General features: G+C 52.4%; 7 protein-coding genes across 7 annotated transcripts; 5 read left to right on the top strand and 2 right to left on the bottom strand.

The window, feature by feature from the left end:
* Positions 1-50: 50 nt before the first annotated feature.
* BROUX77_004777 (uncharacterized protein) lies at positions 51-5,914 on the bottom strand (the record flags this gene model as incomplete). The annotated part of the gene is made up of 3 exons (XM_073749576.1): positions 51-71; positions 171-666; positions 1,071-5,914. The coding sequence occupies 3 exons, from the start codon at positions 5,912-5,914 to the stop codon at positions 51-53; spliced, it is 5,361 nt and encodes a 1,786-aa protein (XP_073605234.1).
* Positions 5,915-7,243: 1,329 nt separating this feature from the next.
* On the bottom strand, positions 7,244-8,749 carry BROUX77_004778 (uncharacterized protein; the record flags this gene model as incomplete). The annotated part of the gene is made up of 1 exon (XM_073749578.1): positions 7,244-8,749. The coding sequence occupies one exon, from the start codon at positions 8,747-8,749 to the stop codon at positions 7,244-7,246; it is 1,506 nt and encodes a 501-aa protein (XP_073605235.1).
* A 270-nt stretch (positions 8,750-9,019) lies between these two features.
* Positions 9,020-9,631, top strand: BROUX77_004779 (uncharacterized protein; the record flags this gene model as incomplete). The annotated part of the gene is made up of 1 exon (XM_073749579.1): positions 9,020-9,631. One exon carries the CDS (start codon positions 9,020-9,022, stop codon positions 9,629-9,631), a length of 612 nt encoding a protein of 203 aa, XP_073605236.1.
* Positions 9,632-10,485: 854 nt separating this feature from the next.
* BROUX77_004780 (uncharacterized protein) lies at positions 10,486-11,652 on the top strand (the record flags this gene model as incomplete). Its single annotated transcript, XM_073749580.1, has 1 exon — positions 10,486-11,652. The coding sequence occupies one exon, from the start codon at positions 10,486-10,488 to the stop codon at positions 11,650-11,652; it is 1,167 nt and encodes a 388-aa protein (XP_073605237.1).
* A 164-nt stretch (positions 11,653-11,816) lies between these two features.
* Positions 11,817-15,407, top strand: BROUX77_004781 (uncharacterized protein; the record flags this gene model as incomplete). The annotated part of the gene is made up of 1 exon (XM_073749581.1): positions 11,817-15,407. One exon carries the CDS (start codon positions 11,817-11,819, stop codon positions 15,405-15,407), a length of 3,591 nt encoding a protein of 1,196 aa, XP_073605238.1.
* An 806-nt stretch (positions 15,408-16,213) lies between these two features.
* BROUX77_004782 (uncharacterized protein) lies at positions 16,214-17,329 on the top strand (the record flags this gene model as incomplete). Its single annotated transcript, XM_073749582.1, has 1 exon — positions 16,214-17,329. One exon carries the CDS (start codon positions 16,214-16,216, stop codon positions 17,327-17,329), a length of 1,116 nt encoding a protein of 371 aa, XP_073605239.1.
* Positions 17,330-17,385: 56 nt separating this feature from the next.
* Positions 17,386-19,224, top strand: BROUX77_004783 (uncharacterized protein; the record flags this gene model as incomplete). Its single annotated transcript, XM_073749583.1, has 1 exon — positions 17,386-19,224. The coding sequence occupies one exon, from the start codon at positions 17,386-17,388 to the stop codon at positions 19,222-19,224; it is 1,839 nt and encodes a 612-aa protein (XP_073605240.1).
* Between the last annotated feature and the right edge of the window lie 302 nt (positions 19,225-19,526).

Here is a 19,526-nt window from a genome sequence, read left to right on the forward strand (position 1 = left end):
GTTTTGTTGGAGTTTGGATTTTGTTTTATTGTACCTTGCTATGTGTAGATTTACTGCACCTCGCCATAACCCTATCAGGTTCCATGCGAGTAATGAATAAAAAAAAAAAAAAAAAAAAGATCACGGGTTGCTGATCCTCCAGGGTGACCGGTGAGCGTGGAGTCGTGGACTTGCTGGATGATACGAGTGCGGAGGGGCTCGTAGTACGGGATCCACAGGCGGTCACGCCAGAGGAGACGGGTGGCGGAGTCGAGGGTACACTCGCTGATCTGCCAAGGAAGGCCCCACTCGTTGGGGAACGAGCGGGCTTGTTCTTGGACAGCTTGTCGCGCTTGCCAATAACGTTCGTTATGGGTAAGTGCCGAGTGCCAGAGGGTCTGGAGTTCCGGGTCAGCAAAAGGGGCATCTAGGGCAGCGTGGTCGAGGGTCAGGGTTCCTTCGGGGTCTTTGTCAGGCTCTTTAGCCCAAACAGCGGCGGCAATGACGAAGTCGGGCCCGTCAGGGCGGAGAACTTGGTGGACACGGGACTGGAGGCGTTCATCGGAGAGGTCTTGGGGCAGGTCTTGGTCGCGGCGGGAAAGGGCATCGGAGGTCACTTGAGTAACGCCGGGTCGATGAATTAACCGAAAGTCGAACTCGGACAATTCATGGGCCCAGCGGCGTTGGCTGTGACGGGTTTCACTAAGTATGAGAGAATCTCATAGTTATGACCAAATGCTGTTTATTATCTTTAACATAGGGAAGAAAAGAAAGAAAAGGAAGAAGAAAATCTAAACTAAAGATGGGGGAACTGGCTCTGCTTTATAGGCGTTCGACAATCCAGTTGTGTGCGCCCCACCAGGGCAACCAGCCCTATGACCCCTGTACAATAAAAGTGGAGCAACATCCGTGCACATAAAAGTGGGTCCCGACCCTTGTGACACAAAAAGTGGGTCGCACCCTGGTCGACTAAAAGTGGGTCCACAAACCCTAACCCGAAAGTGGACCCAACTTCAAATCACACAAAAAGTGGGTCAACATGGATCAGCCCAAAGATGATCCAACATCGGGTCCACGACCCGTAACATTACCCCCCTCCTCTCGTCCGTGTGCGGGGGCCTGTCCGGGCGTCAGCTTCTGGTACGCCCACATCGTCTTCTGTTCCAAACTCGGCTTCAAACATCTCAAGCGCTTCGGTGTCCTCGAAATCAACGCGCGGTCTCCAATCTGGCTCTGCGTATCCGGCCCATTTGACAAGAACTTCTCTGCGGTAGCCTCTTCCAACGCGTCTCTGGCGGCTTCTCAGGATTCGTTCAACAAGGTACTCGGGTTCGCCGTATTCGTTTTCTTCAATTGGCGGCGGTTGCGTGTCGTCCGTTTCTTGCGACGGGAACGGGTTCTGGCTGGCGGGCTTGAGCAAATCGACGTGGAATCTCGGGTGAACATTTGTCGGCACGTCCAACTCAACAACGTGGGGAGAGACAATCTTCCTGACTTTGTACATCGCGTTCGTCCAGGAAAGCTTCTTTGATAGCTGCGGCGTCGAAATATTCTTGAGCTTTAGCCACACGGTGTCTCCGACTTCGAACCGAACCTGGGGGCCTCTCGATCGGTTGGCCTGATCTTCCATGTCCTGTTGTCGCGCTGCCATGGCTGCCTGTGCTAGCTCCCAGCCTTCGTGGAGTCTCTGAATGAACTTCTCGGCGTCTCGGTGTTCTAGCCTTCGCGGAACGGACTCTTCTGCTGTAACTTGCTCGATTGGGCTGACGTGATAACCGTGCGTCAGGAAAAACGGACTCATTCCCATCGAGGTATTCCGGTTGTTGATCGCCAACATGGCCGAGGGGAGCAAGTCTGGCCAATCATACTGCGAATAGGTGATGAACGATCGCAAGTATGTCAAAACTTCTTGATTCATCCGTTCCGTTGCGCCGTCAGTCTGTGGGTGGAAACCTGTCGACAACCGTTGTTCGATACCAGTAAGCTTGCAAAGATGAGTCCAAAACTCGCTCGTCCAGTTAGTGCCTCGATCAGAGACCAGCGCGCGCGGGAAACCATGGTGCTTCCAGTAACACTGCAGAAAACTCTCTGCACATTGTTCGGCCTTCATCGTGTTCATGGCTTCCAAGGCAACACCTCCCGTTAGACGGTCAACAATCACCATCAGGTAGCGGGGATCTCCCGATTTCTTCGCGGGGAGCTCAGTCATGAAGTCTATACCCAGCTCCGAGTGGGGTCGCTGCGGGATCGGAAGCGGCAACAGTAATCCCTTCTTACGCTCGCGCCACACTTTCGACCGCCCACAAACATTGCAGTTCGCACAAAAACGTCTCACATCTCGCGATATACCTGGCCAGAAAAACTCGCGGGACAGAATGGCAAGCGTGCCGTCGCGTCCGGGGTGGCCTGTGATGTGTGAGTCGTGCGTCTTCTGAATCAGTGCCGTCCGTAGGGGTTCCCATTCTGGAACAAACAACTTGTGGCGATATAACAGTGCTCCACGTTGGTCGAATTCGCACTCGGCTATGGATATCGTTATCTTCTTGGTCAGCGACGGGGGAAAACTTCGTTCGCCTGCTGCCAAAGCTTGGTACATTTCCTGCATATCCGAGTCGTGGTCCTTCGCTTGGTCCCAAAGCTCTTGGAGGTGCGGTTGCACAAACAGTCGTGATCCGTCCGGGACATTGTCGGGGCTTTCTGCGATGTCACCAGCTGCCACAGGCACCGTTGCTGTGTGGGGAATCCATTGGTCCTTGATGAGCTTCATGATCCGAGACTTCAGGCGGTCGTCATCTTCGCCTTGCGGAACATCTTGCTGTCGTCGACTGAGGGCGTCGGGCTTTCCACTCTTGCTGCCTGACCGAAACTCCAGCTTAAAATCGAACTCCGAAAGCATCTGCGACCACCGAACCTGGCGCTCCGAAAGTTTGCGAGTCGTCATGAAATACTGTAGGTTCTTGTGGTCGGACAAAATCTTGAAAGGCGCTCCCAAACTCTTAAGTTCGCCTCGCCATTCCTCAAGGCACTTAACCACTGCCAAAAGCTCCTTGTCATGAATCTCGTAGTTAACTTCGGCAGGACTCAACTTCTTGGAGAAAAACGCAACCGGACGCAACTTGCCGTCATCATCAACCTGGGATAGAGTGCCTCCAAGTGCCCAACCAGAGCAGTCGCACTCCACCACCGTCGTTCGGTCTTCGTCCCACATTGCTAAAACTGGTGCCGTGATGAACAAATTCTTGAGCGTCTCGAACGCGCTCTCTTCGGCTTGGCCCCATTTCCACGGGACACCCTTCTTCGTTAAACTGACCAAAGGGGCCGCCACTTCGCTAAACGAGTCGATGAACTGACGATAAAAATTGGCGAATCCGATAAAACTGCGGACCCCTTTGACGTTGGTCGGCGGAACCCATTCTCGTATAGCGGCAACCTTCGCTGGGTCAACCTTGACTCCTTGGCCGGCCTGAATGATGAAACCCAAATACTTCGTTTCCGTAACTGCGAACTCGCACTTGTTAAGGTCCAAACACAGACCCGCATCTCCCAACTTCTTCAGCACGAGCTCGACCTTTTCCATGTGCTCCTTGCGACTACCATCGGTATAAATCAACACATCGTCGAGGTAGGCGGAACAGAAATCGTCCAAATGTTCACGCAGAGTGCTGTTGATGTATCTTTGGAAGGTCGCTGGTGCTCCAGTAAGTCCAAAAGGCGTAACAAGCCACTCGTATAGTCCAAATCTTGTCCGGAAAGCCGTCTTCCATTCATCGCCCTCTTTGACACGAATCTTGTGAAACGCAGCGCGGACGTCAACCTTGGTGAAGTAACGGGCCTTGGCTAACGAACGCAGCGTCTCGCTAATGAGGGGCAGGGGGTAGCGGTCTTTCTCCGTGATGGCGTTGATACCACGGTAGTCGACACAGAATCGTAGGCCACCCCCGGGCTTTCGTACAAACAGGACTGGCGCACCACCGGGCGAACTGCTGGCTCGGATCCAATTCTTGTCCAAGTGATCCGAAAGTGTTTTACGCAGGACCAAGAGTTCATCTCGAGACATACCGTACAGCGGGCCCCACGGGACTTCTTTCTCTTTGCCGTTGTTGTCCTTGGTTAACTTGATAGCGTGGTCGATACCGGGGCGGTTGGGCGGCAAATCTCGTTTCTCATCGTCTAAAAACACGTGGCCGAGGTGCTTCAGTTCTTCGGGAAGCTGCTCGGTAATCTCTCCTAGGGTCATGCGACGCTTAACTTCAAGAGCCTTGTTGATGTCGTGGATCGTGGCGGCGAAAACCTGGATCTCTTCCTTCTTTTTCTTGCTATGGCGAATCTCAGCGGCGAAAACAGAGGCCATAACCATGTTTGCCTTTGCGCCTGGAACATGCGCGTCGAGCCAACCTTTCTCTCGAACCATAAGGGCGTCAGCTCCGGAACCTAGACGAATAACTCGTTCCTTGGCCAAATAAACGACATCGTTGCGCTCCATCCATGGCTTTCCCAAAATCATGTCGTAAGCTAGATTGGGGATAACGTAACCATAGACTGTTTCTTTGCGTCCGTCGATGTCGAGCTCACAAAAGGCAATTTCCGAAATCCATCTCTTCTTTTCGTCATTCTCGGCTAACCGTAGCTCACGCTTCGTTATCGGCATCCGTTGCAAGCCTTTCTTTTTCACCAACGATTCGTTGAAGGCTGACGTTACTAGGCATCCGCTATCGAACAAGGCGTCACAGTAGAAGGAGTTGTCGATAAAAGCTTCGATCAGGAACGGGGACGAATGCATCTGGGAAATCGCTTGTTTGGGGGCATCCGTAATCTTTGTCTTTCGTGGCGAAATAGGTTCATGCCGGTCCTTCGTGGGGGATTCTCTCCTGGTAACCTTCTTGTCGATACTGTGGTTCTCCGGGGTTGTCGTTGCATGTACTTCTGCGGGCGATTCTGCTGGGCGAAACTTCGGGCACCTAAACGAACGATGGCCCTGCTCTAAACAACGGAAACAGGCTTGTCGTAGTCGTGCCTTTTCGATATCAGATTGCGCTCTCCATGGCGCTCGTGGCTTCGGGGGTTCAGCAAACTTCTGCTGGCTCTTCTTTTCTATAATCTTGGCAGCGGTCTCCAACTGGGAGATCAACGCTGCTACTTCTGACTTCTGCTGAAACTGTACTTTCCGGACCTGTACTTCGGGTCCGTCTTCGGTGTCTTCTTCGTCTGTCGATTCTTCCGCGGCTTCAGGGATCGGGAACTCCTCTTGGTCGACTGGCTGTTGCACATACCACGTGCTGCTAGATCCTTCTCTATATCTTGCTTCGTATTGCGGCAAGCACTCAACTCTTCCAGCTATAGTCCGTACTTTCGTCACCCACTTGTTGTAATCGTCGTCGGGTAACTTCTTCGGAGTGAGGTGGTACTGTAATGTGTCGTTGAGGGCCGCATCTATGAATAGGATCTTGCATCTGTCGGGCCAATGCCAACCTCCACAGGCGCTCAGCGAATATTCGTAGTCTTGCAGAAACGCGTTGAAAGTCTGCGCTTCTCCCATTCTCATGGTCATCAACTTCTGACCTGCCTTCATCACAGCTTGCTTGTCGGTGAACTGGTCGTTGATGTGTTCTAAAAGCTTCTCCCAGTCCCAGTCGTGAGCTTCCCCTTGATCGAGCCAAAGATCCAAACGTGGCTGCTGGCTTTGGGGAATACTCATAAAGATTTCGAAACATATTTCGCTGGGAGTGAGGCGGTGGCGATGGCTGATCCGGGCTCTAAGCTTCAGTTGATTGAAGAAACGCTTGAACGAAGAGGGCTGACCATCCCACTGGGGCCATGAGATATTGTGTGTGGGAGAGGGGGAACATTGTTGGCTCGATAACAGCTGATGCACTGACTGTAACAACTGGAACGTGGTAACATCAGGCTGCGGGTTGACTTCGGTCTGCTGGGGCATGGTGGCGACCTGGGGTGGCAACGTGGCGGGGAGGAAAGGCGGAAAACTGGGGGTCCTAGGGCTCAACATGGCATAAGATTGCACTTGCCCAAATAGGATAAAAACAAACAGGTAGAACAGGGATAGGAACATATCCAAATAGAGGGATGAAAACTGTATATAAAACTTCTTGAACGGATCCCGTAACTCCAGGGGATCGTGAGAAAACTCAAGAAGATGTTAAAGATAATATGTGACGGGTTTCACTAAGTATGAGAGAATCTCATAGTTATGACCAAATGCTGTTTATTATCTTTAACATAGGGAAGAAAAGAAAGAAAAGGAAGAAGAAAATCTAAACTAAAGATGGGGGAACTGGCTCTGCTTTATAGGCGTTCGACAATCCAGTTGTGTGCGCCCCACCAGGGCAACCAGCCCTATGACCCCTGTACAATAAAAGTGGAGCAACATCCGTGCACATAAAAGTGGGTCCCGACCCTTGTGACACAAAAAGTGGGTCGCACCCTGGTCGACTAAAAGTGGGTCCACAAACCCTAACCCGAAAGTGGACCCAACTTCAAATCACACAAAAAGTGGGTCAACATGGATCAGCCCAAAGATGATCCAACATCGGGTCCACGACCCGTAACATTGGCGTTCTGACAGGGTTCTTTGCTTCTGGAAGTACAACAGGTTCTGGTGGTCGGTGTGTACTTCGAACGGGATGCCAGCGAGGTAGGAGCGCCAAGCGCGGAGGCAGGAGTGGATGGCCAACATTTCCTTATCGTGGATAGGATAGTTGACTTCCGCTGGGCTAAGCTTTCGCGAGAAGTAGGCAACGGGACGCCAAAGAGAATCAGCACCTTGCTGTCTGAGGGAACCTCCCAGGGCCCAGCCGGAAGCATCGGCTTCAACGATGGTGGGGAGGTCAGGGTCAAAGGTGGCAAGGAGCGGGGCAGAGACAAGGGCCTTCTTCAAAGCTTCAAACGAACGGAGTTGTTCGTCTTCCCACTTGAAGGGTTGATCCTTCTTGGTCTTTTTTTTTTTTTTTTTTTATTCATTACTCGCATGGAACCTGACAGGGTTATGGCGAGGTGTATATTAATACTATACACGAATCAAGGTTTAACGGAATCTCAAACAAGCTAGCTACTACACATAATATACTCCAAACCCCTGGCAGGGAGGCAGTTACATCTAAGATCCCACAAATATAATCCCCAAGTTATGACAGAAAGGAAATACATGAATAGCTTTTGGTATGAATTTCCAACGAGCAGCACTAACCCCAAGTGCCCCAGTCAAGGTTGACTGCTCGTAGAAAATTGGCGTCACTGGTAGGAATCGAACCTACGACTTCTCGGTAGCTAACTGAAAAGCCTTGCCAGGTGCTATACCACTGCACCACAGCGACTCCTTCTTGGTCAGCAGAGTCAGGGGAGCAGCGACGGTGGAGTATTCGGGGACAAAACAGCGGTAGAAGTTGGCAAACCCAAGAAAACTACGGACTCCGCGGACAGACGTGGGAGCCTCCCATTCCTGGATAGCCTTGACTTTGTCAGGGTCTGCACGGATGCCGGAGCCGGGTTCAACGATGAAACCAAGGTACTTGATGGACGGGGACTCAAATTCACTTTTATCCCAGTCAAGCTGTAAGCCAGCATCTCCGAGAGCGCGGATGATCTGACAGACAAGGTTACGGTGTTCTGTGCGGGAGTCAGAGCTGTAGATCACTACATCGTCGAGGTAAGCAGAGCAGGAGATACCGAGCCAGCGGGAGAGCACATGATTGATAAAACGTTGGAAAGCAGCAGGAGCACCAGTGAGGCCGAAAGGGGTGACTAGCCATTCATACGCGCCGAGATGGGTGCGGAAGGCCGTGTAGGCTTCACTACCTTCTTTCAGGCGGAGACGGTGGAACGCGGAGATTACATCGACCTTGGAGACGTACTTGGCGGCAGCGATGTCACGGAGTGTGTCGTTGATCAGTGGTAACGGGTAACCATCCTTCTCCGTGACGCTGTTCAGGGCACGGTAGTCTACGCAAAAACGAAGACCACCACCAGGTTTCTTCACGAAGATGACGGGGGCACCGCCTTCAGCACTACTAGCTCGGATAAAGCCAGCGTCCAGCAGGTCGTAGAGGGTTTTCCGGAGGAGCAGCAGTTCTTCTCGGCTCATTGAGTACAGAGGACACGAGGGCGGGGACAAGCCTGGTTTAAGGCGGATCTCTGTATCAATTCCAGGGCGGTTCGGGGGAAGCTCAGAAGCTTTCTTCCTATCGAAGGCGTCGATGACGGGAAGAAGCCACTCGGGACAGTTGGCACGGGGGTCGGTGTAGATCTTGGCTTTGAGAGCTTTCTCAATGTCATGGAGCGTGGCGGAGAAAATGCGGACATTGGGAGAGCGTCGGGCTCTCAACTGGAAGGCACGGATGGCGCGGGCGGAGACGGGGAGAACGTTGGGGTCAGCGGTGGTTGTAGTCAGGCGAAGAGGCGTGGGCAGGCGGATGAATACTTCGTTTTGCGCGGGGCGAAGGGAAGCATCGTGTTTGGCAATCCATCCTTGACCGAGGATAAGGTCTTCAGACTGACCGGGGACGATGTAGGCGTAAAGTTTCTCGTCCAATCCTCCGAGGCCAAGATCGAAGACAGCAACTTGGTCTATGACGGGTGGATTTCGGTCATCAACTACTTGAGCAATTGGACGAGGGCAGATGGGCAGGATGGCAGCGTGGGCGCGGGTAGCGGTGCGCGGAGAGACAGTGGCAAGACACAGGCAACCGGAGTCGACGAAGGCAGAGGTAGAACAAGTTTTATTTAGAACAACATCTATATAAGTACCCCTAGCCCCCATTTCCTCCCGAGCGATCTTCTCTCCTTGGGGCTCTAGACGGCGACGTTCGCCTAGAGCTCTCCATTTCCCGACATGTCGCGGGGCACGGGCGTGGGCGCAGGCGCGGGCAGAGGCAGAGGCAGAGACAGAGGCAGAGCCGGGGTCGACACAGCAGGCTGGTAAGGGTTGGCGGAGCGGACAGGGACAGTGGTAGTAGGAGCAAAGTTTAGCGGGAAAAAACAGCAACAAGGTTCTGGGCAAAAGAAGAAGAACGGAAAAACTTTTGCAAAAATGGCCAAATCGACAGAAAAACTCACCAAAACGACTCTGAGCAACGGCTCAATTGATTCCAAGACTAGTTCGAGCAGTGCATCGAACAAAATAGACAAGAAACCGACCGCGCGCGATGAAACGCGCCGCACGACGCGCCTGGGGCTGAGTTTCGCCCAGATGGCGAGCCAGGAACCGCGTTCCGACGACGACGAGCTGCTGCGTTCACCGTCGCAGCATGCGCCCGTCACCTCATCGATGAAAGTTGATGCAGGTGTTGAAGATGCGCCGGTTGTTGAGATTGCCTCGACACCCGACTCGCGCGACTCGGACGCGACAACACCGACGCCTAAGGCACTGGATGGGAGCCCGTTCGTGTTCAGCCAGGCTCAGCGCGATGAGAACGACACCAACAACACCAACAACAACAACAACGACCAGACGATTCCGGCGAAGCGCGCCCGAGAGATTGCTCTCATGTTGGAGCGCAAGCGCCGGCGCGATGAGCAGAACGCCGCCATCATGAACGAGGTCTTCCTTGTTCTAGAACGCCTCAAGGAGTCAGCCTCCGAGGCCCAGCTGATGCGCATCCTGCGCCAGTTTGGCAACGAGTGCGGGCTCTGTCATGAATAGCTATCCTGACACTGCTCATGCTAAGGGTTATGCATGAGACCTACCCCACTCTTCTTTTCCACAACGCCGAAGGTCGGCGACCTATGAAGATGCGCTTATGGCACAGGTTGGTCTGTGTAGATCGTGAGTTGATCAACGGATATGAGGTTGTCGTGGGATGTGCTGAGCACGGGTGCTCTGATAGACGTTGTTCTGCTGCTGCGGAGTTTTCTTGTTGCAATTGCCATTGCGTGCTTAGGTGGGGGTTGTTATCTGGTTCGATTGTTACGAACCTGTTACGTCTTGTTTACACGAGACTTATCTTTTGTTCGTAGTTAGATGTTGATTGTTTCTAGCTTGGGAAGACAGAGTTTTGTCAGGAGCGCCGACAACATAAATATCGTCGTCTCCTGCCCTGAGTTGATCAGGTTTACTCTTGTTCTCCAAGCTTAACAATCACATGCACTTGCTTACCTTCTTCTTCTTCTTTATACCATTCTGTTCTTGCTTTCTTTGCAGTTCAACCTTTCTTCTTCTTTGAAGTGTGTGATTGTTCCTCCTCCTTCCTCTTTGTGCCGCTCTATTCTCAGAATAGCCATCTAAGTTGTGTGTTGCCTCTTCATCTCAACCGACCATACATCTTAGCACTCTGTCTAACTGACGTCTTCCTCCACAGGCCCGACTGTCCACCTCAGGAACCTATCATTGTCCCGAGTCGTTGGCTGTACCCGGAACCCTAATCCTTTCTTCGGGCCCTATCCGTAATATTTTGTTAAGCTTCATTTGAAGACCCGACGCTATTACAACTTTGGCTCTCTTTGGCACTTTTTTCTCTCCTCATTTATTTTTCCCTCTCTATTACGTTTCAACTCGCAATGGCCCTCACTCGCGAAATGATCGAGCATCTCAATACGTTCCTCCTGTCGATTCCTGACCGAACTCCTGAGAACTGGCATCTCGGTGCCCTTCCTAGGGAGTTCAGTGCTGAGATCAAAATGGCTATTGTGGCGGCTTACATGTCTGGTCTGCGCACCGACGATGGTGCCCCGCCCATCCCCGTTGGCTCTGTTCCTGATGCGGCTCAGGTTTACTGGGCTGCGTTCCAGGCTGGCGCTGAAGCCCGCTTCAACTCCCTTGAGTCTCTTCCCCGAGTCAAACGGGAAGAGGATGCCGATCCGTTGAAAGAGGCCGACAAGCATCTTGATGTCGTGCCCTATGATGGCAATCAGCAAGGCTTCCAGGCGTTCCAGAGGCAACTTGCGGTCAAATTTGCTGCTGCACCCAAGCACCACCGCACGGAGCAGCGCAAGCTGATGACTGCCTTCTCCTACCTTAGAGATGGCGCTCTGGATTGGGCCATGCCTCGGATGGACCCGGCCACTGGACACATGAACTTTGAAACGTACGACGATTTTATGAAATCGTTAGCTGAGGCTTTCGATGACCCTGACTGGCGCATGACTGCGACCCAGCAGATCTTCGACTTAAAGCAGACAGGTACTTGTACTGCCTATCACTCTGCTTTTACAACGCTGTTGAAGAAACTCGGTTGGGCCGACGCTGATTTCACCATTGCACTATTTCAGCGAGGCCTCAAGCCCCACATACAGGACGCTCTGGCTTGGAACACCTATCCTGCCCCTAAGGGAACGCTTGATCAGTTCGCTAATTTCTGCAACACGCTGGACAATACGATCAACAACCGAACCCGGGGAAACAACGGGAAAATCCAACCGCCTCCTGGTGTGGTCCCCTTTCAGCAAGATTCTCGTTCGAGAAATGCTGGCGCCCAAAAAGCTGTCCCCAACACCAAGCCAGCTAAGGGTACCTCTGCAGGTCCCGATGCCAACGGTCTACCCTTCCGTAAGACTGCTGACGGCAAAATGGCAAAGGGTGTTTGTTGGAAGTGTGGCGCAAAGGACCACATGCTAAAGGCTTGCCCCAAAAACAACCTTGCTCTTCGCGCAGCTACTGTCCCTTCTCCCTCCACTTCTACCCGGGCTCCCTCGACGGCCCCTGCGCCTGATGCGTCAAAAAACTAGAAGGGCTACCGACCCATTCCCCTCTGGTCCTGGCTAGCCCTGACGCTGCTGATGAGGGTCTCTTGAGAATCAGCACTTGTTCTCTTGATAATGCTATCGATTATGGTAACTCTCCCCCTCTGGTTATTCCTGTGACAGTGAATAATTCCATTGAGGCCTACGCTATGGTGGATTCGGGATCAACAACTTGTTTTGTGGATTCTGAATTTATAGCAAGGCATCAGATTCCTACTGTTCTCAAGGCCAGAGCCGAGTCGCTCCATGTTGTTGATGGTAGTGAAACTGCTGCGGGTAAAGTGACCCACCAAGTTCCTTTGTCCCTCTCTTTTCCTAATTATTCAGAAACTTTGGTTTTTCAAATCACGAAGCTTGGGGGCTACCACATCATCCTGGGGAAATGCTGGCTCGACGCCCATAACCCGGAAATTTCTTGGCCTTCCAATACGCTCAAGATATCGGTTACTTCTACCGCCGATGGCAATGCTGTGGCAGCTTCTGATTCTTCTTCTTCTTCTTCTTCTGTTTCGACTGCTTCTACTGATTCTGGCGCTTCGTTTGATTTTTCTTATACAAAAAACGACAAAAATATTGCTTCTACCGCTGGCAGTCAGATTGAGGGATCTGCTCCTGCTTCAGCCACTTCACCCCTTCCTTCTTTTATTGCACAATCGTCAGCTGTGTCTTGTTCCTGTGTGACGGTGTCGTCTCAGGCTTTGCATCGCTTTGCCAAAGCTGAGAAACTACAGATTTATCGTGTCACCGCTCAGGAAGTCCTGGATTATCTCAATCAGGAGGACCTAACTCCGGAACAAGAGCATGCACGGCTCCTTGAACGCATCCCGAAGAAATACCATGACCTACTTCCTCTGTTCTCTCGAGAAGGTGCTGATCAACTACCACCTCACCGGGACATTGATCATGCGATTAACTTCGTTCCCGATGCGAAATACCCCAAGGCCCCGCTGTACGATATGACTCCACTCGAGTTGCAGGCTGTCAAAAAATATCTAGATGGCATGCTTGCTAAAGGCTTTATTTCCTCTTCCTCTTCGCCGCTGGCTTCCCCGATTCTTTTTGCTAGGAAGCCAGGCAGTTTACGATTCTGTGTTGATTTCCGAGCCGTCAATGATATCACCATCAAAGACGTAACTCCTCTGCCTCGGATCAATGAATCACTGCGCACGGCGGCTACGGGAAACATTTTTACAAAGCTGGATCTGAGAGCTGCGTACCACTTGATTCGCATCAAGAAAGGTGATGAATACAAGACAGCTTTCAGAACTCGATATGGCATTTTTGAGTACAATGTGATGCCGTTTGGGCTCACCAATGCTCCTGCCACGTGTCAGAAATATGTCAGCGAGGTCTTGTCGGAGTATTTGGACATATTCTGTGTCTGTTACTTGGATGATATCCTGGTGTTCTCTCTGAACCAAGAGGAACATGATGTTCATGTGCGCAAAGTCCTGCTAAAATTAGCGCAGGCCAGTCTGTTTGTCAAGGGTGAAAAATGCGAATTCGACAAGACTGAAACTACCTTTGTTGGCTTTGTTATTTCAGCCGATGCTCTGAAGATGGACCCCGCTAAAGTTGCGGCTGTCCGTGAGTGGGAGGCTCCCCGAACTGTTAAGGGAGTCCAGTCCTTTTTGGGTTTTGCCAATTTCTATAGGAGGTTCATCCGTGACTTCTCTAGAATCTGCACACCCCTCTTCGAGTTGACTAAAAAGACGCAATCTTTTGTCTGGTCCTCTGAATGTGAGGCAGCATTTCACACCCTGAAGGACCTTTTCTGCTCTGAACCTATCCTCAAGCACTTTGATTACCTGTTGGACACTGTTATTGAAACAGACGCGTCTGACCGTGTAATATCTGCCGTCATGTCTCAATACCACCCGACTGACAAGGGGCTTCTACTACACCCCGTGGCCTATTTCTCTCAAAAAATGAATCCTGCCCAGTGTAACTACGGCGTAGGTGACAAGGAGTTGTTAGCCATTGTGGAGTCTCTAAAGTCGTGGCGATTCATGGTTGAAAGTCTGGAAAAACCTGTTCTGGTATTGACGGACCATCGGAATTTAGCCGTTCTTAAGCAAATTCCGGCCATGAACAGACGGCAAGCGAGGTGGGCTATGGAACTGAGCGAGTACCGTTATGTCATCACTTATAGGCCTGGCTCCTTGAATTCTAGAGCTGATGCCCTGACCAGACGCTACGAAGACCTCGTTTCTTCTTCTTCTGAGGAGGATAAAGAGCTGTGTGCTCCTATTATTCCCCCTGAAAATTTTATTGGTACCATGTCTTTGGTAGACGAGGTAAAAATCGCGCTATCCACGGACAAGTGGGCTCTTGATGTTATTTCTGCTCTTCGAGGCCAGTCGACCAAACCTCCAGATGTGGACCTCAGTGTCTGCAGGCTTGACAATGACGGTCTTTTGTTTGTCAACGACCTTCTATATTTGCCGAACGAGGATCTACGAGTTCGTGCATTGAAGAATTGTCATGATATTATGCCTAGCGGACACCCTGGACAAAAGAACACTTTTGAACTTCTTGTTCGGGAATACTGGTGGCCCGGGATGCGTCGTGATGTCATCCGGTACATCCGAAATTGTGAGGTCTGCCAACGGATCAAGTCCGCGCGACATAGTCCCTACGGTCTACTGAAACCTCTGACCATTCCGCAAGCTCGGTGGACATCTGTGTCCCTTGATTTTATCACCGGCTTGCCGGTCTCCAATTCTTTTGACATGATTCTCGTTGTCGTCGATAGGCTTAGCAAAATGGCTCACTTTATACCTTGCGATTCCTCGCTGGATGCTGCAGGTTTTGCTAAGCTCTATTTGTCAGCAGTGTATAGGCTCCACGGTCTGCCATTGGACATTGTGTCCGACAGGGGTAGTCTGTTTACGTCGGCTTTTTCCAAGGCTTTAGCCAAACTGTTGGGCATAAAGCAAAATCTGAGTACTGCGTTCCACCCTCAGACCGATGGTCAGACTGAGCGTGTGAACTCTATTTTGGAGCAATACCTGCGGGGTTACACCAACTATAGACAGGACAATTGGGCTGATCTTTTGCCCTTGGCGGAGTTCTCTTACAATGACTCCGAGTCCAGTTCTACTATGCTGACGCCCTTCTTTGCGAACCACGGGTTTCACCCCAGAAGTGGGCGTGAGTCGCTCCCAGTCTCTGTGGAAAAAGGCCCGTTGCGGAACTTTGTTAAAGAGCTTGACAACATTTGTCAGTTTTTAAAGACTGAAATTACGTGGAGCCGTGAGCGGATGACCGAGTACGCGAATCGACACAAATCTTCCGCCCCTCTCCTTCGAGAAGGGGACTTAGTGTGGCTTTTGAGTAGAAATATTCGAACTACTCGTCCTTCAAAGAAGTTGGACTTCAAGAAGCTTGGCCCATTTAAGATTCTACGGAAGGTGTCTTCGCATGCCTACGAGTTGGCACTCCCTGCCACTATGAAGGTTCATCCCGTCTTCCACGTTTGTCTGCTGGAACCATGTGCGTCGGATCCTCTTCCTGGCCAGAAAAACCCTCCTCCTCCTCCCGTCATAGTAGATGGCGAGGAAGAATTTGTGGTCAAGGAAATTATAGGCGTGTCTTCGCGTGGCCCTCTGCAATATCAAGTAGTTTGGGAGGGCTATGAACATGATGGACCCTCCTGGGAACCTCTGGACCATTTAGCCAATGCACCTGAGAAGGTTGCAGAATTCTACAAGAGGATGCCTAACGCCAGACGATCTTAGTACTGCTGTGGAAATCAGTCATAAAAAGGGGGGCTACTGTCATGAATAGCTATCCTGACACTGCTCATGCTAAGGGTTATGCATGAGACCTACCCCACTCTTCTTTTCCACAACGCCGAAGGTCGGCGACCTATGAAGATGCGCTTATGGCACAGGTTGGTCTGTGTAGATCGTGAGTTGATCAACGGATATGAGGTTGTCGTGGGATGTGCTGAGCACGGGTGCTCTGATAGACGTTGTTCTGCTGCTGCGGAGTTTTCTTGTTGCAATTGCCATTGCGTGCTTAGGTGGGGGTTGTTATCTGGTTCGATTGTTACGAACCTGTTACGTCTTGTTTACACGAGACTTATCTTTTGTTCGTAGTTAGATGTTGATTGTTTCTAGCTTGGGAAGACAGAGTTTTGTCAGGAGCGCCGACAACATAAATATCGTCGTCTCCTGCCCTGAGTTGATCAGGTTTACTCTTGTTCTCCAAGCTTAACAATCACATGCACTTGCTTACCTTCTTCTTCTTCTTTATACCATTCTGTTCTTGCTTTCTTTGCAGTTCAACCTTTCTTCTTCTTTGAAGTGTGTGATTGTTCCTCCTCCTTCCTCTTTGTGCCGCTCTATTCTCAGAATAGCCATCTAAGTTGTGTGTTGCCTCTTCATCTCAACCGACCATACGTCTTAGCACTCTGTCTAACTGACGTCTTCCTCCACAGGCCCGACTGTCCACCTCAGGAACCTATCATTGTCCCGAGTCGTTGGCTGTACCCGGAACCCTAATCCTTTCTTCGGGCCCTATCCGTAATAGGCTCGTCGTAATGTCGCGCCACGACCACAAGACGCTGGTTGAGATGGAAGTCTCAAAGGCTGCCCGCCCCAAGCCAGCACACGAGGCTGCAGCCGTGGCCGCGTACAGCGAGGCTGCGACGCAGACACCTGAGGTGCCAGCCGCGCCTTCTGTCCTGGGCAGTGAGCCCCGTGCCAGCAAAAAAAACGCCACCCCTGCGCCTAAGGCCAATAAGCGCAGACGCCGCGGCAAAAAGGCCAAAAAAAATGCTGCGACCGCCGTAACCGCCGCAACCGCCGCCACTGACCAGGCTGATGCTATGGTCATCGACACCGCTGGCGACCAGTCCAGCACACCCGACACCACTACCTCGACCACCACCTCGACCGCCACTACTACCACCGATGACGCCGCCGCGCCTCCCGCCCCGGACACAGCTATGGCTGATGCCGACGCGCCCACTGAGTCCCCCGACACGTGGACCGTAGTCGCCAAGCGCGCCCAGAAGAAGGCTGCCGACAAAACCACGACCCCCGCCCCCAACACGACCACCACCACGACCACCACGACTGCCCCTCGCGAGAAAACGGCCGTCGTTATTGTCACCACACCCGAGTCGAGAGCCAGCGCGCTGCCCCAGCGACGCGTGCGCGACGCGGTGAACCGCCTTCTTGGCAAGACTGCAGTGTCTGCGGTCCAGCGCACCAAGGCGGGCAACATCTTGCTGCACGCTGTGGACAGTGAGGCCGTCAAATTGATGACCTCCAATCTGCAGCGCGTGGTCAAGGAGCTGTCCTGCTTTGGCGCCTGCGAGTTCACGCGCGCCACATCTCCCGGCTCCAGAACACACAAGTCGTCAAAGCTCTGCTTTGTCATCCACGGTGTGCCGATTGAAGACGGTTTCGACAGTCTCAAGGAGCTGCCCAAGGACATGGCGGACTTCAACGGCGTCAAGATCTCCGACTCGCTGCGCTGGCTTGTGGTCCCTGCCAAGGGTAAGCAGGCTGGCTCGGTGGTCGTCGAGGCCCTGACCCAGGCTGACTACGACAAGTGTGTCGGCAAAAACGTCAACGTCGGCGGCGCTATTGTCCCAGCAGTGCCCTACGTTGACCGCAAATCTACGACAGACGGCCCCCCTCGCCTATGAAAGAGGGCCCTACGGCCGGACAACGTCTACGCATCCTTCAGCACAACGTGCACAAAATGAAGGCTGTTCATGAGACAATACTTGAGGCTGCTGCAACCGGAAAGGCGGACATTGTCTGCATCCAGGAGCCTTACACCATAAAACTCAAAGCTGGGTATAGAACATTGACGCAGCCGGGCTTCACCCTGGTTGTGCCGTTTAATGTTAGGAATCTCGAGGCTATGCCTTTGCGCCCGCGGGTCTTGACCTACGTCCGCCAAGGCCTGCCGTTTTCTGTGCTGTTCGAGTTTGGCGATGCTGAGAGTGATATTCAGACCCTGCGCATCCTTGCGTCGGAGCCGTTTTCGCTTCTCAATGTCTACAACGAACGCCAGCTGACTGTGCAGCCTGTCCCCGAGACCCAACCCCGCCCCTATACCATTGAGCGCACCAATCTTTTATCGCGCAATATTGACACCAGTACTTTGCTTCTCGGCGACTTCAATCTCCATCACCATTGGTGGAATTCCCAGCGAGAGCATCCCCACGAACCACGAGCTGACTCTTTTGCTAACTGGCTGATGTCGCAGAATGCCACCCTGATTGTCGACGACGACTACGTTGAACGCAACGGCGGCACATACGTCAACAGCAGCACGACCTCGGTGATCGACCTCGCATTTTCCCTGCGGTCTCGACCGGGCCTGTTTACGAACTGGAGGTATCTTCAGGAGACGGGCTCCGATCACCGGGCCATCAGTTTTGATTACGTCAGCACCACCACACCCAAAACCCTAACACGTAACCCGGCGTTCAACACCAAGACGGCCGACTGGTCGCTGTTTCGCAAGGAATGGCTGGCTGGCCAGGCCGACCTTGAGCTTCAGCTGTCCCTGGCAGAGATTTCTGCAGACGGTGACGCAATGGCGCGACTGCTTTCCGAGGCCCTGCAATCTGCTTGTCAGAGGTGCATGTCAGTGAAGAGGCACAGTGCCCGCGCAAAGCCATGGTGGACGCCCGAGCTACAATCACAACGTCAGGCCGCATCGCGCGCAGAGAGAAGATACAGACGAGGCAGGCTGTCGCTGGTTGAGTTTCATTCGATTCGCAACAAGTACACCCATGCTGTCGAAGATGCTAAGTCTACTCACTGGACTACCTTTCTTTCTGACGCTGACAACGAAAAGGTCTACACAGCCTGGAAATACACCAAGCCAGCTACGGCGAGTTACTTCCCCCCCATCCAGGGGCCAGACGGGTTAGCCAATACCCCCGAGGAGAAGGAAAAGGCTTTCCTGACGCTACTGGGTGCTACGTCTAGCGCAGGTGTCGACCCCCGACCTGACGTTGCCGATACACACGACCCCCATCACGACCCCCATCACGACACCCCCCACGACACCCCCCCGAACGACACCGACCGAAGCATATACCCCTGGCCTGACCTTACAGACCACGAGATCAAGGAGGCAATCATGTCCGCCAACGCCAAGAAGGCCCCCGGGCCCGACGGCATGAACGCCAAGATCATCCAGATCGCCTTTGAGGCCCATCCCGCGCCCTTTCTCTCCGTCTACAAAGCCCTGTCTCGCCTCGGAATACACCCCACACTCTGGAAGCAAGCTACTGGGATTGTGCTCGCGAAAGACGGAAAGGCTGATTATTCAGTCGTAAAGTCCTACCGCATCATCTCACTGCTCAACTGTCTAGGCAAAGTGCTCGAGAAAGTCTTTGCGACCCGCTTAGGGTACCTCGCTAATTGCCATGACAGCTCGCTTCTAGACGACACTCAACTGGGAGGCCGCAAACAGCGTTCAGCCATGGACGCCGCTCTCGTATACGTCAGCCACCTGCAGAAGGTCAAGGAGATGAAGCTTGTGACGGGTTGTCTAAGTACGGAGAAAACTCATAGTTAGGTCCAATGCTGTTTATTATCTTTAACATAGGGAAGAAAAGAAAGAAAAGGAAGAAGAAAATCCAAACTAAAGATGGGGGAACTGGCTCTGCTTTATAGGCGTTCGACAATCCAGTTGTGTGCGCCCCACCAGGGCAACCAGCCCTATGACCCCTGTACAATAAAAGTGGAGCAACACCCGTGCACATAAAAGTGGGTCCCGACCCCTGTGACACAAAAAGTGGGTCGCACCCTGGTCGACTAAAAGTGGGTCCACAAACCCTAACCCGAAAGTGGACCCAACTTCAAATCACACAAAAAGTG

Source organism: Berkeleyomyces rouxiae (genome assembly GCF_048999995.1).
Source record: "Berkeleyomyces rouxiae strain 22BRR77 chromosome Unknown BrBRR77_ptg000004l, whole genome shotgun sequence".
In the NCBI taxonomy this organism is placed as follows: Eukaryota; Fungi; Ascomycota; class Sordariomycetes; order Microascales; family Ceratocystidaceae; genus Berkeleyomyces; species Berkeleyomyces rouxiae.